The sequence below is a fragment of the Cherax quadricarinatus genome, chromosome 68 (genome assembly GCF_038502225.1).
Source record: "Cherax quadricarinatus isolate ZL_2023a chromosome 68, ASM3850222v1, whole genome shotgun sequence".
In the NCBI taxonomy this organism is placed as follows: domain Eukaryota; kingdom Metazoa; phylum Arthropoda; class Malacostraca; order Decapoda; family Parastacidae; genus Cherax; species Cherax quadricarinatus.
The window spans coordinates 9,901,231-9,920,274 of NC_091359.1; the positions used below are offsets into that span (position 1 = coordinate 9,901,231).

General features: G+C 40.9%; 1 protein-coding gene across 1 annotated transcript in view; it reads right to left on the reverse strand.

The window, feature by feature from the left end:
• LOC128697766 (pleckstrin homology domain-containing family G member 5) overlaps window positions 1-10,617 on the reverse strand; it is a 1,323,529-nt gene extending 1,312,912 nt beyond the window's left edge. The window contains exon 1 of the mRNA XM_070099658.1: window positions 10,215-10,617. Within this exon, the coding sequence (XP_069955759.1) occupies window positions 10,215-10,331 (117 nt within the window). The 5' untranslated portion in view covers window positions 10,332-10,617. The remainder of the gene's footprint in view (window positions 1-10,214) is intronic.
• Window positions 10,618-19,044: the final 8,427 nt, after the last annotated feature.

The window sequence follows — 19,044 nt, forward strand, 5'->3', positions numbered from 1 at the left end:
GCAATCGTGTCATTACGATTTCGTGAGTCATTAAAGGTTGTTAACAATATTAATGCCCCCCCCCACACACACGAGGAACTGATGGAGCGAATAACAATGAACATTTTTTAATGCGAGTACTACGTTCAAGAGAAGAGAGATGGAAGTTAAAAATAGACGAATCACAGTTTTTCCGTCTCGGGGTAGTACTAATGAGAAAGTGGTGGAAGCAAACTCCACACAGGTTTAAGAGTAACCGAGCAAAAGCACAATGTGAACTGCTAGCAAAAATCTACCAAACCTCGAAGGAGACAGTGCATATTTCAGAAATCTGGAAAATAGCGAATGCTGTTCTAGCATTCAGTTAAAGGCCAGTCCAATTTCCCAGCAAATTATCTGATGGAGCACATAATACTAGAATGTTGGAACTACTGGAGCCAATGAGCCTTAGATTATAGCTGTTATTATTATTTTTATTATTACTATTGTTATATTAAACATTAGTACTATACCAACCTGGATCTTTAATGACAACTAATTTGAGCTTTAGGTTAAGAAAACTTAGGCTTACCAAGATATTTTTAAGGTTTTGAAAAAAAAATACATGAAATATATAATAGATATATTTTCTTCAATACAAACGAAGGTTAAAATGTCCCAATTCCTCAATTAAAGACTACAAAATGAAAAAGAATGTTGTTCTTTGGATAATCATTCGTAATTTTCACTACAATGAACCTTCCTTATTAATGGTATATTTGCAATTTTGTCATAAAACTCACTGCAACTTAAATCAATGTTTATTTTTTTCAGCACATTAGCCTTTTTACTGTAGATTCAGTCATTCTACCTCTTTCCTGAGACATACGTTGTTCATCTGCGATGTTTCTGTCCGGGACAAAATTACATACTGACAAGGACGGACCTCGGCACAGGACTCTCAAATAACAAACCGGGACAATCCCGGTCAAAACTGGACGTATAATAAGCCTATGTAAACCTTGTCTCATAAATTTACTGGATTTTTATGGCAGCAACAAGGATTAAGAAGGAAAGAGAGGGATTAGTGGACTCAATATTTCCCAACTGTAATACAATATTTAATATTGTTCCCTGCAAGAAACTAGTCTACAAGCTAGAAGAAAACATAGGGGCAACGGGAATATTTGAGATGTAGGAGAGTGATATTCTAGAAAGACGTGTTCAAATGTACGAGTGTGACGGTGCCCTACAAGATTCCACACTGGAACCCATTATCTTCTTGATACACTTAAACAGTTAAACGATATGCTTGATGAGATCGTCTTGTTTATTTCTGTTTGAGAATGATGTACAGCTAAATGCCAAAAAAAAAAAACAGGCCAAGGCTACAAGAGGACCTGGAGAAACTTTAGGAAGGATAACACAGGTGGCACATGCAAGGTCATACAATTCGAAAAAAGAAAAGACGAGGTACGGAATATAGACTGGATGAACAAAGGCAAACTTTAGAAAAGTAAACTAGCAATAGGCATAATACCAAGCTTATCACCGGACGCACACATGAACCAAATAACTGTGGTTGAATATTTGCATTGGCAAACTTAAGAATGTCATTCACACACGCACACACACATATACAAGCAGCAACTGTCATAAACAGCACCGACAACTACAAATGTTCAAAAACTCTCCCGTCCCCACAAACACCTGCAAAATAAACAAAACACCATCTACTACACAGCAGCGGAATTCTCATAGCACAGTAACCACCCACACAGCAGCAGAAAAGAGTCGAAGAGCAGCAAGAGTGAGGCAGTGGGACAGGTGAGTTGAACGACCCAGTGACTCTGGAGTGACCAGACGGGTATCAGCCCGGCCCCGGGCAGCAGACGGCCTCACGTATAATGCCCTCTCTTGCCCTGCCATCAAGATATAAGATATCAGAAGATTTCGTTCGGATTTTTAACCCCGGAGGGTTAGCCACCCAGGATAACCCAAGAAAGTCAGTGCGTCATCGAGGACTGTCTAACTTATTTCCATTGGGGTCCTTAATCTTGTCCCCCAGGATGCGACCCACACCAGTCGACTAACACCCAGGTACCTATTTGCTGCTAGGTGAACAGGACAACAGGTGTAAGGAAACGTGTCGAAATGTTTCCACCCCGCCGGGAATCGAACCCGGGCCCTCCGTGTGTGAAGCGGGAGCTTTAGCCACCAGGCCACCGGGCCACCTTTTTTTTTTTTTGGTTTACACAAATCAGTCTTACAGGCTAAGAGCTGTTATCCTACCTCGGCTCACTTCAGAGCCCCAGCCTTAAATAAAGTATACTATCACCCCCAGGATGCGACCCACGCTAGGATGCTAACACCCAGGTGAACAGGGGCAGCAGGCGTAAGGAAACATGCCCAACGTTTCCACCCGTACCGGGGATCGAACCCCGGACATTCAGTGTGTTGTTTCATATGCCTAGTCCTCTTATTCATCGTATTCCCCCCATAATCACTTACATTTCCAATTACCTCTTCTTGCATATCTATATTTCAACCTCAATATCTTGCTATTGCATTTTACTTTTCTCTTGTACCACATGAAACCTCTTCTCTTCCTCCTCTTTCCCATACTTGCTCTTCCACATTTTGTATTCCTCTTCTCCTTAGTGTACATCCTGCTCTTGCTTCCCTCTCCTCTGGGAACGCCTGAGCTGGCTCAGGGTCACGGTCAGGGGCAGTGAGTAAGAGCACAAGGAACACCCACATATCTCAAACCCAACCTGCGCTCACACCAAAGCAATGAGATACCTATAGACTCAACTTGTTCTAACTCAAACATTCCACGAATAAATGAAGATACATACAACGCCAGTAAAACTCTCCATGCATCTTCTTTTATGTATCACATGAAAGAAGTGTCTTGGAACTTTATATCTCCCTCTTAGAATAGCTCAAACTAACTTGAAGCGTAAATAACTGCTTTAGAAAGCGTCAGTTAAAAAGACAAAGGGGAATGTGCATACTCATTTCTGACACAAAGTGTGTGTGTGTGTGTATATATATATATATATATATATATATATATATATATATATATATATATATATATATATATATATAATTTATTTATTTATTACCTGGAGTGGGTTTCGGGGGTCAACGCCCCCGCGGCCCGGTCTGAGACCAGGCCTCATGGTGGATCAGGGTCAGATCAACCAGGCTGTTACTGCTGGCCGTATATATATATATATGTATATATATATATATATATATATATATATATATATATATATATATATATATATATATTTGTATAGTAATTCAACATTAGCAACGGAAGGCGGGAAATTGACAATAAAACCTGATTATCTGTGATATACACGATGACGATGATGCGGTTTCTTCACCCTGTAGCAAGTTTTTTTTTTTTTCCAAAGCGTCCTCGGACCAGTTTTGCTCGCTGGAGGCGGTAGCAGTGCAGGTAGGCGTGCTCCGTATTAGGGAGACGTGCACAGTATGTGCATAGATTCAACGGTCCGTCCATGTGTGTGTGTATGTATGTGCTCACCTATTTTTGGTTGAAGAGGTCGATTCACAACTCCTGGCACCGCCTCTTCGCTGATCGCTAATAGGTCCACACACTCCCTGCTCCAAGAGCCTTATCGTACCTCTTCTTAAAGTTATGTGTGGATCTTGCCTCCGCTACTTCACTCTCCAGATTGTTCCACTTCCTAACAACTGTAAGGCTGTGTGTGTGTGTGTGAGAGAGAGAGAGAGAGAGAGAGAGAGAGAGAGAGAGAGAGAGAGAGAGAGAGAGAGAGAGAGAGAGAGAGAGAGTTATGGGAGCCGAGTTATTCTCCTAAAGTTCCATTTCACGATATAGTTTATATACTATTTGCTTCAAGACACAGTGCTGTGGATTACATCTCTGTTTATCTGACATAGACAGAGATGTAAGCCACAGCACCGTGTTTTCCTTTGAGGATGACACCCAGATTTTCATGCCAGTGTCCTCCATCGAAAACACTGCAAGTCTCCAAGCGGACACGACCAAATCTTTAAATGAGCCGCAGAAAACAATATGAAGGTCAATGAAAGGAAATTTCAATTACTTCGATATGGAAAACTCGAGGAAAGAAAAACTATCGGAGTATAAAATAGATTGCAACTACATAATAGAACGAAAAACTAATGTGAAGGACCTCTGAGTAATAATGTCAGAAGATCTCGCTTTCAAAGATCACAAAAATGTATCTACCCCATCTGCTAGGAAAAGGATAGGATGGATAATGATAACCTTCAAAACTAGGGATGCCAAGCCCATTATAAATTCTCTTCAAATCGCTTGTTTTCTTTAGGCTGGAATATTGCTTTACACTAACGGCCCCTTTCAAGGCAGGCGAAACTGCCGACCTGGGGAATGAAAAAAAGAACTTTCACGGTACGTATAAGTACGATAAAGCACCTAAATTACTGGGAACAGTTGATGTCCCTTGGTTTGTATTCCCTGGAACGCAGGCAAGAAAGATACATGATAATATACACTTGGAAAATCTTAAGAGGGACTAGTCCCAAATCTGCACACGAAAATCACTCCTTACGAAAGCAAAAGCCTGGGAAGGGGATGCAACATACCCCCAATGAAAAGCAGGGGCGCCAAGAGTACGCTAAGAGACAACACAATAAGTGTCAAGGGCCCAAGACTGTTCAACTGCCTCCCATCATACACAAGGGGGATTACCAACAGACCCTTGTTTTTTTTTTAAGAAGGCGCTGGACAGGCACCCAAAATCAGTACCTGACCAGCCTGGCTGTAGTTCGTACGTTGGTTTGCGTGTGGCCTGGTTGATCAGGCCATGATCCACCGTGAGGCCTAGTCACAGACCGGTCCGATGGGGCTCTGACCCCCGAAACCCTCTCCACGTATACTCCAGGTAAGTTTCCAGTGGTAACAACACTTACGATTTTCTCCTAAATCCCATTCTAGCAGTCTACCTTGGTTTTGAAATATACTCAAGCATCAACCTCATTCAATAGGAAGACCCGCAAAAAGCTGGTTACCATAGACACACGTTATCAACATAACAAAATTAATATTTGGAACTAATAAAATCTCATTCAGCTCAATGATGAGGTATCATTAAAAGGAAATATGCACAATACCGTGACTGGAACAATACACAAATAACCTGCACATGGGAGAGTAGTTAATGGTCCAAGCTAGACCGAAACATCATAATACACATCATAAGTTTGCCTCCTATGTGAGGGTTATTTGTGTGTGAGGCATCACTGAATATTATCATATTAATAAGCAACAATGAATGTAAGAGAAAAATGTATCACTAATCAAGTTTAACTCATATATCTCCTTATTTATAAAATAAATTTCAAAACCTCTAAAACCAAACGTAAAAATCAAAGAGGTCACAACGAAGAGATTAAATAGCCCATGACTAATCAATAGTATCCTCACATCCACTGACAAAAACATAACTATGAAAAAGTGTATATTGGGCTTGATGCCAGAACTAGCAGAAAGTTATACAGCTAATAAATAATTCGAATTGTATTATACTAACAGGTTTAAGCAAAAGATAAAAAATGACCTAGGCAACACTTTCTCAAGTACAGGCTTCAAATATATACGCTAAAATAAAAATTATAGTAACTAAACCAAATTAAATCTCCCATCCAAATCAATGAAACAGTAAACAGATTAAATAAATAAAATTTTGAACTCCAAGTCAGTGATCACTGACAATTACCCAAGCTCTCTATACTTATCACCATTCTTCAGAGCCGGCCACACTACACCTGTTAATCACCTGTTCCTTACCTGGCCGACACTTTTCATAATTATTTATAAAAATGAAAATTCACGCTGACTCATTAACTGATTAAAAATGAAGAGGCTTGTCTTACTACAAACTTGTTTGAAGTTTGAGAAAGAAACGCCGGGTCACCATCTGGAGAAGACCCGGGCCGGAAGTACCGGCAAATCTCTAATGAATGAATAAGAAAGTAAATTTGGAAGATATTGGATGGTCAGGTCCTAAACTTAAACACTACCATAACAATGTACTCGAGATACTGGAGGGCTAGGTACTAGGTACAGTACTGGAGTGAGATATTGGAGACAAGTGCTAAACTTACTACCATAACCATGTACTGGAGTGAGATATTGGAGGGCTTGGTCCTAAACTTATATACTACCATAACAACGTGCTGGAATGAGATATTGGCGGACCAGGTTCTAAACTTACACACTACCAGAGCAACGTACTGCAGCGAGATATTGGAGGGTCAGGCCCTAAAATTACATACCAAAGTACTGAAGTGAGATACTGGAGGGCCAGGTCCTATACTTACACACACACTACCATAACAGCGTACTGGAGTAATATAGAAAGAAATATGAAACAGACCCAGTGAAAAGTATAGAAACAATAAGACAGCCATGGTCCAAGCCTCTTCAATATAAATGTTACCAAAACAAGAACGGAAGTCTTGAAAAAAAAAATTGAACCACTACCTCCGCTAAGCGCCAGATAACTTAGTTGTGATCGCAAGGACAAGAGGCCGCCAACAGCCCGCGAGCGAGCTGCCAGGGAAGAAAAAAAAAAAACTCGAAACCTGTCACCATAGGTATATTCAGGGTAGTGAGAGAGAGGAGGGGGAGGGGAGGTTGGCAATTAAAAGAAATACTCTTAAAAGTAAGTATACTTTGTACATGAGAATTTTCATCGTGACCATAACATTGTATCAATCGCATCTGCTAGAAAAATGACAGGATGGATAATGAGAACCTTCAAAACTAGGGAGGCCAAGCCCATGATGACACTCTTCAGGTCACTTGTTCTATCTAGGCTGGAATATTGCTGCACACTAACAGCACCTTTCAAGGCAGGTGAAATTGCCGACCTAGAAAATGTACAGAGAACTTTCACGGCGCGCATAACGGAGATAAAACACCTCAATTATTGGGAGCGCTTGAGGTTCCTAAACCTGTATTCCCTGGAACGCAGGAGGGAGAGATACATGATTATATACACCTGGAAAATCCTAGAGGGACTAGTACCGAACTTGCACACGAAAATCACTCACTACGAAAGCAAAAGACTTGGCAGACGATGCACCATCCCCCCAATGAAAAGCAGGGGTGTCACTAGCACGTTAAGAGACCATACAATAAGTGTCAGGGGCCCGAGACTGTTCAACTGCCTCCCAGCACACATAAGGGGGATTACCAACAGACCCCTGGCAGTCTTCAAGCTGGCACTGGACAAGCACCTAAAGTCAGTTCCGGATCAGCCGGGCTGTGGCTCGTATGTTGGTTTGCGTGCAGCCAGCAGCAACAGCCTGGTTGATCAGGCTCTGATCCACCAGGAGGCCTGGTCTCAGACCGGGCCGCGGGGGCGTTGACCCCCGGAACTCTCTCCAGGTAAACTCCAGGTAAACAGCGTGGAAACTGTCAGCCTCATGGAACACAAGTACTGCAGTTGTCATCACCACCTCGGCCACATGTACTTTTATTTTTACACTGACAACATTCACACAATCCCACACTCACGCAGTAGAAACTCACACAAACCCAGAATCAGACATTGAAAACATTCACACAAACCCACAATCAGAATTTGGAAACATTCACACAAACCTACAATTGCAAAATGGAAAAACACTCACAGATCCACAATCACGCACTGGAAATAAGTACTATAAACCCACAATTGCGCAGTGGATTGATTCACACAACCCCACATCATGCAGCGAGACAAATGAATCCACAATCCTGCAATGAAAAAACACATTCATTCACACAAACTCACACTCACTCATTTCATAAACATCACATCCAAACTCTCACAACGGTTTGATCAGTGTTTACAGATTACAAGATTTTATATAAAATACCAAAGAAATGCTTCAATTTTCCTATTACCTTCAAATTATAAAAAAATATACTGTGATGATAAAGCATCCCAAGATATATAAACACAAATATTTATCTTTGTTTATATATTTGATAATCAATGATCAGTCTCTAGTGGCAATGGATTCTTAACTAACGTGTGGTCCTGGGAGCTTGATTCTACCTTTGTTAATCACGGCCCCGTCTCTCGTCAGTCAGAATGCTGTTAATCTTCGTAACTCCATTTCTGCTAACCCGCGCTCCAAAATCTTTTTCTCATTCCTTCGGCAAAGATTTATATTATAGGTGTGGAAAATACTGTATATATTTTCCATAAATTCAGTATTTATATGTATATTTATAATATTTATGTCATAGAAAACGGAGAGTCTGCGTCTGCGCAGAAGGGGACTCGCCATCTTGGTTTTGAATTGGATACAACGTTAGTGTAATGGGAAGGAATTTTCGTGCTCTAAAGGTTGAAATTGTGCTGACACCTCTCAAATAGGAGGCGAAATTGTTGGACATGCATTCCTGCATAACTTGAAATATCAGACGACTGGACAAGACAGCTCCAGGAACCTCAGATAAGCTCTCTAGATTTGTGTATAATTCTGGCCAGTGTTTTCATAAATTTAGTTAGTGAGGTTTTTCTGAGTATGATACAACTTAATATCCAGTCAAATTGGTGAGTGATATTAAGATATATTTTCCTTCTGTTATGTAATTGTGTATATATATAACCATTTATTATTTTTAATATACAGTCCACAAATTTATATATTTACCAGTATTCCTGGTGTATGTATATTTCATTTAATTAATAGGTCCAGAGCAACTTGAGGATATGACAGTGGTAGGTATCGAAGGGGGACATTTTTTGCGACCTAAGTGTCCCAAATTCCTACTTGTCTAACTGATAAATAATAGTTATCATTGTTCATTTACTGTTATGTATATAATTACACATCCAAGTAAATGCAATTATCCACAATAGGTATTATAGTTATTTTCTTTTCCTTGTACTAAAACAATACACTTGCCTGCAATGAACTGCATCTGCCATTTGTTTACTCATACCGCTATTTATTTCCTCATCTATGTCATTCACGCAGAATGTGAATAATAAGGGTCCCAATTCCGACCCCTTTGACACACCACTTTTAATGGGTCCCTATTCTGATTTTTCCCAGTACTGATAATTGTTGCCTATTGATCACCCATTTAGATTCTCATCAAACGCCTTAGCGAAGACCGTATACACAATATCGTATTCTTCATCTTGATGTACAGCCTCGAATACTTCAGTGATTGAAGATTATCAAAATCTTAAGGCACGAACGCTCCTTTATAAAACCGTACTGAGACTGGTTGATCAAATATCTTTCAAGGTGGTTTCGAATTGTATCGCAAGTACTGATAACATTAACTTTCCCACAATTGAGATTAGCCGAATGATCTATAATTTGAAGCTAAGAACCTGTCCCTACTTTATAAATGAGTATCACATTAGCCATTTTTCAATTATCCGGTACGATGCCCGTCTGTAGTGATCTGTTGAAGTGACTAGCTAAGATTTTGCCAAGTTTCTCTTTGCATTCCTCTAGAAACCTTCAAAACAACTCATTTGGAGCTGGTGACTTGTTTGGCTTTAATATTTCAGGTTGTCTGACAGGACCATGTCACTAGTGACTTCAATACTGTATTATTTTGCTCCTAACCTGTATAATTATTGATTTCTGGGATTTCATTCGCTTCCAATGAGAGAGAATGAGTATATAATTGTGCGCGAGTGGCTTAGTGACGCCAGCGCCTCGTTTTTGTTTTAATGGTAATGAATATTATATTCATGTAGGAGCACTAAGCCCTTAGGAATCATACAGCTCCCTGAACGGCATCAAGGAACTTCCCACAGGAAGTGTTAAGTGATGAGGACAAAATGTTAATTGTGCGAGAGGCTAGTAACGCAACTCACTGGTTTGATTATTATTATTATTATAATCAAAAAGAAGCGCTAAGCCACAAGGACTATACAGCTCACTGGTTTGAGAAAACTGAATTGCAAGTTGATCTTAAATGCAGAATATGGGTCCAATTTCAGGTTTTTATCGCAACATCGAATCTTCAATTTCGAGTAAACTTCAAAAGGGTATATTGTATTGTTATATACAATTTATTTTGAGAACAAGGACCCCGGGGTTATCCTAGGTAATTTACGCGTTACTAGGTATGATAAATGTACTTAGTGTACCTGTACCCAAATAAACTTACTAACATTATTAAAGACGAGACACCATGAGCACAGCTCTGTTCCTGTAGATACAAACAGGTAATTACAATAACATACCTTAGAGTATACAGAGTGAGGAATGAGTGTGTGTAGTCCTATGGTAAGAATATCACTGCACTTTGGCAAGCATTTTTCAACACCCTCTGCATTCACGACTCTGTTGGATGTACACATTAACTGGCTTTGAAAACACTTGGATTTTCATATTTATCTTAAACATAAACTGTTATCAAACTTTTAATCTTTATATATTGATATACTAATTAATGTTGCACTAGCATTTCAAATGTGTCAAAAACTTTTCAAAACGCGCACACTAAAAACAATTTTTTTTAATAGCAAGATCATACATGTTCAACTACCCTCTAGCTTATCACAAATTATTTTCGGCAAGTTCTTCGGATAAATAAGGATCCATGTCAAGATGGGTTGACGGGAGTGAGCGCGCACATCCTCCCACCGTAACCTTCACACACACACTGACACAACAGTGACTGCTTCTGCAAGCTCTGCTCACTTAGCAAGTTTATTTAGGTACAGGTACACACAAGTTTATTTAGGTACAGGTAGACACAAGTTTATTTAGGTACAGGTACACACAAGTTTATTTAGGTACAGGTACACACAAGTTTATTTAGGTACAGGTACACACAAGTTTATTTAGGTACAGGTACACACAAGTTTATTTAGGTACAGGTACACATAAGTACAATTATTGTACTTATAACATATGTGTAAATTACCTAGGATAACCCAAAAAAGTCAGTGAGTTATTTCCAATACAATTCTTTATTGCAAAACTATCATACATTCAAAATATGCAATAATCTGAAGGCCCATAGGATTAATTGCATTTTGGCCAAACTTTAGTTTAAAGTCTACAGATACCAGGTACAGCATCTATATTCATAGGGAGCGCTAAACCTGTAATGAAGAAAAAAGGCACATTATTTAACCAAGGGGAAGCGCTAAACCCGTAGGATTATACAGCGCCTGTGGGGGGGGGGGGGATAATGTGGAAGGTAGTCAGGCTTAATTCAGGGAACTCGAACATAGATCCAATTCCATAGATTAAAAGCCCCTCACCAGCGTCAAGGAACCTTCCTTGAGGGGCCAAAAAGGCACAATGCCGATACTAGATCATTACACGAATAACCCACACATAGGAGAGAAGCAGCTTATGACGACGTTTCGGTCTGACTTGGACCATTTACAAGTCACACTAACACATGAAGGAGAGAGAGGCAGTATATATAGAAAATGTAGACAGGGACTGGACAAAAACAAGAATGAAATGGAGAAATAGTGGTAGAGGTAATGCTGGTAGTGGAAGTAGTAGTTGCAGTAGTAGTGGTAGTAGTAGGTAGGGGAGTAGTGGTAGTGGCACATGGGACAGGAAGGGGAGTGAAGCGAGGCAAAAGTAGTAGTATTAATGGAATAGTAATGCAGTAGTAGTATTAATGTAGTACTGTAGTAGTAGATTTAATGTAGTTGTGTAGTAGTAGCAGTAATGTAGTATTATTATTATAATCAAAAGAAGCGCTAAGCCACAAGGGCTATACAGCGCTGTGTAATGTAGTAGTAGTGGTAATGTAGTAGTAATAATGTAGTAGTAGTAGTAATGTAGTAATAATGCAGTAGTAGTGGTAATGTAATAGTAATAATGCAGTAGTAGTGGTAATGTACTAGTAATAATGCAGTAGTAGTGGTAATGTACTAGTAATAATGCAGTAGTAGTGGTAATGTAGTAGTAATAATGCAGTAGTAGTGGTAATGTAGTAGTAATAATGCAGTAGTAGTGGTAATGTACTAGTAATAATGCAGTAGTAGTGGTAATGTAGTAGTAATAATGCAGTAGTAGTGGTAATGTAGTAGTAATAATGCAGTAGTAGTGGTAATGTAGTAGTAATAATGTAGTAGTAGTAGTGGTAATGTAGTAGTAATAATGTAGTAGTAGTGGTAATGTAGTAGTAATAATGCAGTAGTAGTAATGTAGTAGTAGTAATGTAGTAGTAGTAATGTAGTAGTAGTAATGTAGTAGTAGTAATGTAGTAGTAATGTAGTAGTAGTAATGTAGTAGTAGTAGTAGTAATGTAGTAGTAGTAATGTAGTAGTAGTAATGTAGTAGTAGTAATGTAGTAGTAGTAGTAATGTAGTAGTAGTAATGTAGTAGTAGTAGTAGTAATGTAGTAGTAGTAATGTAGTAGTAGTGATACAGTTGACCATGACTTGCTCCACGTAAAATTGTCACACTATGGTATTAGAGGGCACTCCCTCAACTACCTCAAGTCATACCTCAGCAACAGAAGCCAATATGTGTACGCAAATGGGGCAAGCTCTTCCGCTCATCCAATTACAGTTGGTGTCCCACAGGGAAGTGTCCTTGGCCCTCTTCTCTTTCTCCTATACATAAATGACCTACCAAATGCTTCGCAATTACTCAAATCCACACTTTTTGCAGATGACACTACATACGTCTTCTCTCACCCGAGCCCAGTCACGCTAGCCAATACTGTAAACATCGAATTACAGAAAATATCAGAGGATAGATGGGCTAATGAGAGCATAGGCAATGGGGTCGAAGAGGTATGGGGTAGGTTTAAAAATGTAGTGTTAGAGTGTTCAGCAGAAGTTTGTGGTTACAGGAAAGTGGGTGCAGGAGGGAAGAGGAGCGATTGGTGGAATGATGATGTAAAGAGAGTAGTAAGGGAGAAAAAGTTAGCATATGAGAAGTTTTTACAAAGTAGAAGTGATGCAAGGAGGGAAGAGTATATGGAGAAAAAGAGAGAAGTTAAGAGAGTGGTGAAGCAATGTAAAAAGAGAGCAAATGAGAGAGTGGGTGAGATATTATCAACAAATTTTGTTGAAAATAAGAAAAAGTTTTGGAGTGAGATTAACAAGTTAAGAAAGCCTAGAGAACAAATGGATTTGTCAGTTAAAAATAGGAGAGGAGAGTTATTAAATGGAGAGTTAGAGGTATTGGGAAGATGGAAGGAATATTTTGAGGAATTGTTAAATGTTGATGAAGATAGGGAAGCTGTGATTTCGTGTATAGGGCAAGGAGGAATAACATCTTGTAGGAGTGAGGAGGAGCCAGTTGTGAGTGTGGGGGAAGTTCGTGAGGCAGTAGGTAAAATGAAAGGGGGTAAGGCAGCCGGGATTGATGGGATAAAGATAGAAATGTTAAAAGCAGGTGGGGATATAGTTTTGGAGTGGTTGGTGCAATTATTTAATAAATGTATGGAAGAGGGTAAGGTACCTAGGGATTGGCAGAGAGCATGCATAGTTCCTTTGTATAAAGGCAAAGGGGATAAAAGAGAGTGCAAAAATTATAGGGGGATAAGTCTGTTGAGTGTACCTGGTAAAGTGTATGGTAGAGTTATAATTGAAAGAATTAAGAGTAAGACGGAGAATAGGATAGCAGATGAACAAGGAGGCTTTAGGAAAGGTAGGGGGTGTGTGGACCAGGTGTTTACAGTGAAACATATAAGTGAACAGTATTTAGATAAGGCTAAAGAGGTCTTTGTGGCATTTATGGATTTGGAAAAGGCGTATGACAGGGTGGATAGGGGGGCAATGTGGCAGATGTTGCAAGTGTATGGTGTAGGAGGTAGGTTACTGAAAGCAGTGAAGAGTTTTTACGAGGATAGTGAGGCTCAAGTTAGAGTATGTAGGAAAGAGGGAAATTTTTTCCCAGTAAAAGTAGGCCTTAGACAAGGATGTGTGATGTCACCGTGGTTGTTTAATATATTTATAGATGGGGTTGTAAGAGAAGTAAATGCGAGGGTCTTGGCAAGAGGCGTGGAGTTAAAAGATAAAGAATCACACACAAAGTGGGAGTTGTCACAGCTGCTCTTTGCTGATGACACTGTGCTCTTGGGAGATTCTGAAGAGAAGTTGCAGAGATTGGTGGATGAATTTGGTAGGGTGTGCAAAAGAAGAAAATTAAAGGTGAATACAGGAAAGAGTAAGGTTATGAGGATAACAAAAAGATTAGGTGATGAAAGATTGAATATCAGATTGGAGGGAGAGAGTATGGAGGAGGTGAACGTATTCAGATATTTGGGAGTGGACGTGTCAGCGGATGGGTCTATGAAAGATGAGGTGAATCATAGAATTGATGAGGGAAAAAGAGTGAGTGGTGCACTTAGGAGTCTGTGGAGACAAAGAACTTTGTCCTTGGAGGCAAAGAGGGGAATGTATGAGAGTATAGTTTTACCAACGCTCTTATATGGGTGTGAAGCGTGGGTGATGAATGTTGCAGCGAGGAGAAGGCTGGAGGCAGTGGAGATGTCATGTCTGAGGGCAATGTGTGGTGTGAATATAATGCAGAGAATTCGTAGTTTGGAAGTTAGGAGGAGGTGCGGGATTACCAAAACTGTTGTCCAGAGGGCTGAGGAAGGGTTGTTGAGGTGGTTGGGACATGTAGAGAGAATGGAGCGAAACAGAATGACTTCAAGAGTGTATCAGTCTGTAGTGGAAGGAAGGCGGGGTAGGGGTCGGCCTAGGAAGGGTTGGAGGGAGGGGGTAAAGGAGGTTTTGTGTGCGAGGGGCTTGGACTTCCAGCAGGCATGCGTGAGCGTGTTTGATAGGAGTGAATGGAGACAAATGGTTTTTAATACTTGACGTGCTGTTGGAGTGTGAGCAAAGTAACATTTATGAAGGGATTCAGGGAAACCGGCAGGCCGGACTTGAGTCCTGGAGATGGGAAGTACAGTGCCTGCACTCTGAAGGAGGGGTGTTAATGTTGCAGTTTAAAAACTGTAGTGTAAAGCACCCTTCTGGCAAGACAGTGATGGAGTGAATGATGGTGAAAGTTTTTATTTTTCGGGCCACCCTGCCTTGGTGGGAATCGGCCGGTGTGATAATAAAAAAAAATAATATCAGACATAAACAGAGATATACACCACAGCACCGTATCATCCTTTGCGGATGATACTAGGATCTGCATGAGGCTGTCATGCTGCTCTTACCTGTATTTTTTTGTACCTCTGTATGTATGCTAAAATTACTAAATAAAATAAATAAATAAATAAATAAAATGTAGTAGTAGTAGTAATGTAGTAGTAGTAGTAGTAGTAATGTAGTAGTAGTAGTAGTAATGTAGTAGTAGTAATGTAGTAGTAGTAATGTAGTAGTAATGTAGTAGTAGTAGTAGTAGTAATGTAGTAGTAGTAGTAGTAGTAATGTAGTAGTAGTAATGTAGTAGTAATGTAGTAGTAGTAGTAGTAGTAATGTAGTAGTAGTAATGTAGTAGTAGTAATGTAGTAGTAGTAATGTAGTAGTAGTAATGTAGTAGTAGTAGTAGTAATGTAGTAGTAGTAGTAATGTAGTAGTAGTAGTAGTAATGTAGTAGTAGTAATGTAGTAGTAGTAGTAATGTACTAGTAGTAATGTACTAGTAGTAATGTAGTAGTAGTAATGTAGTAGTAATGTAGTAGTAGTAGTAATGTAGTAGTAGTAATGTAGTAGTAGTAGTAGTAGTAATGTAGTAGTAGTAATGTAGTAGTAGTAGTAATGTAGTAGTAGTAGTAATGTAGTAGTAGTAATGTAGTAGTAGTAGTAGTAATGTAGTAGTAATGTAGTAGTAGTAATGTAGTAGTAGTAATGTAGTAGTAGTAGTAATGTAGTAGTAGTAGTAATGTAGTAGTAGTAATGTAGTAGTAGTAGTAGTAATGTAGTAGTAGTGATACAGTTGACCATGACTCCCTCAACTACCTCAAGTCATACCTCAGCAACAGAAGCCAATATGTGTACGCAAATGGGGCAAGCTCTTCCGCTCAACCAATTACAGTTGGTGTCCCACAGGGAAGTGTCCTTGGCCCTCTTCTCTTTCTCCTATACATAAATGACCTACCAAATGCTTCGCAATTACTCAAATCCACACTTTTTGCAGATGACACTACATACGTCTTCTCTCACCCGAGCCCAGTCACGCTAGCCAATACTGTAAACATCGAATTAAAGAAAATATCAGACATAAACAGAGATATACACCACAGCACCGTATCATCCTTTGCGGATGATACTAGGATCTGCACGAGGCTGTCATGCTGCTCTTACCTGTATTTTTTTGTACCTCTATGTATGCTAATGTGTGGTGGTAGTGATGTGGTGGTGAGGTGATGTGGTGGTGGTGATGTGGTGGTGGTGGTGTGGTGGTGGTGATGTGGTGAGTGAGTGTGGTGGTGGTGATGTGGTGGTGGTGAGTGATGTGTAGTGTGTGTGGTGGTGGTGGTGGTGGTGATGTGGTGGTGTGGTGATGTGGTGGTGGATGATGGTGGTGAGTGATGTGGTGTGGTGATGTGGTGGTGTGGTGGTGGTAGTGGTGATGTGTGATGTGGTGTGATGGTGATGGTAGTGATGTGGTGGTGGTGATGGTGGTGGTGGTAGTGTGGTGATGTGGTGGTGATGGTGGTGGTGATGTGGTGGTGATGATGTGATGGTGGTGGTGAGTGGTGGTGGTGGTAGGTGATGTGTGGTAGGTGATGTGGTGGTGGTGATGTGGTGGTGGTGGTGGTGTGGTGGTGGTGGTGATGATGTGGTGGAGGTGAGTGGGGTGATGTGGTGGTGGTGATGGTGGATGATGTGGTGGTGGTGGATGTGGTGGTAGTGATGTGGTGGTGGTGATGGTGGTTGTGGTGGTGTGTGGTGATGTGATGGTAGGTGATGTGGTGGTGGAGTGATGTGTGGTGGTGATGTGGTGGTGGTGGTATGTGATGTGGTGGTGGTGGTGTGGTGGTGTGATGATGGTGGTGTGGTGGTGGTGGTGGTGGTGATGTATGGTGGTGATGTGGTGGTGATGTGGTGGTGGTAGTGATGTAGGTGATGTGGTGGTAGTGAGTGATGTAGTGGTGGTAGGTGGTGATGTAGGTGGTGGATGATGAGTGGAGTGTGGGGTGTGAATGTAATGGTAGTGAGTGGGGTAGTGGTGGTAGTGAGTGATGTAGTGGTGGTGTGGTGGGGTGGGTGATGTGTGGTGTGATGTAGGTGGTGAAGTGGTGGTGTGATGGTGGTGGGTGAGTGTATGTGGTGGTGGAATGTATGGTGGTAGTAGTGAAATGTAGTTGTGTAGTAAGTGAGTAGTAGTATGTGATGGTGTAGTAATGTGTAGTGTAGTAGTAGTAGTAAGTTGTAGTGTAGTAATGTAGTGTTATGCAATGTGTGTTGTGAGTAGTGTAGTAATGTAGTAGTGGTAGTAGTAGTAATGTAGTAGTAGTAATGTAGTAGTAGTAATGTAGCACCTTTCAAGGCAGGTGAAATTGCTGACCTAGAAAATGTACAGAGAACTTTCACAGCGCGCATAACGGGGATAAAACACCTCAATTACTGGGAGCGCTTGAGGTTCCTGAACCTGTATTTCCTGGAACGCAGGCGGGAGAGATACATGATTATATACACCTGGAAAATCCTAGAGGGACTAGTACCGAACTTGAAAACACAAAATCTCACTACGAAAGCAAAAGACTTGGCAGACGATGCAACATCCCCAATGAAAAGCAGGGGTGTCACTAGCACGTTAAGAGACCATACAATAAGTGTCAGGGGCCCGAGACTGTTCAACTGCCTCCCAGCATACATAAGGGGGATTACCAACAGACCCCTGGCAGTCTTCAAGCTGGCACTGGACAAGCACCTAAAGTCGGTTCCTGACCAGCCGGGCTGTGGCTCGTACGTTGGTTTGCGTGCAGCCAGCAGCAACAGCCTGGTTGATCAGGCTCTGATCCACCAGGAGGCCTGGTCACAGACCGGGCCGCGGGGGCGTTGACCCCTGGAACTCTCTCCGGGTAAACTCCAGGTAGTAGTAGTAGTAATGTAGTAGTATTATTATTATAATCAAGGGGGAAGCGCTAAACCCGTAGGATTATACAGCGCCCAGGGGGGGATGTGGAAGGCATTCAGGCTTAATTCGGGGAACTGGAGCACAGATCCAATTCCCTAAATCAAGAGCCCCTCACCAACATCAAGGAACCTTCCATGAGGGGAATGTAGTAGTAGTAATGTAGTAGTAGTAGTAATGTAGTAGTAGTAGTAGTAATGTAGTAGTAATGTAGTAGTAGTAATGTAGTAGTAGTAGTAGTAATGTAGTAGTAGTAGTAGTAATGTAGTAGTAGTAGTAGTAATGTAGTAGTAGTAGTAATGTTGTAGTAGTAGTAGTAGTAGTAATGTTGTAGTAGTAGGAGTAATGTAGTAGTAGTAGTAGTAATGTATAGTAGTGTGCAAACCATGTACCGCATGTGCAGTGCGGGTGTGTGTAAGTTTTGTGTGTGCCCCTGATTAAGTGGTCTGTGCCCAGCTGTGTGTAAACAACAGCATGTTTTGAGCCCTTCACTGTGTAGCACCTCGTGTTACTTGTCACCCAGTGTGTGACCGTTGACAGCTGACATTAGTCAGCCCCAGCGTCAGTTATGAGCATCTGAGCCCCTTGTACAGAAAGCTCTTATTGCTCATCGCTCATAGATGCCCTGCTGAGTCGTAACTGCTACGATTCCCGTCGAGACTCGTTCCACTTCACCTCCTGACCATCAGAGTGCAGTCAATCAGCCCTCCTGGCCCTGTATCACTCACTCATTTACCCCTATCTCACCTATGGAATTTGTGAATTGGGCTCAACAACAATAAATCATCTCAGACCATTAAGTACCCAACAAAAGGCTGCAGTCAGAATAACAAATTCCCACTCCAGGCAGCATACTCCAATATTCAAAACTCTAAACTTACTCACCGTACAAAACATCTATACTTATTATTGTGCCTACTACATACATAGAACACCAAACTCAGATATAAACCCTGCCCTCAAACTTCTCCTTACCAACCTCAAGAGAACACATGACCATAACACAAGGCACAGATCACTCTTTGATGTTCCCCGTGTCCATCTCACA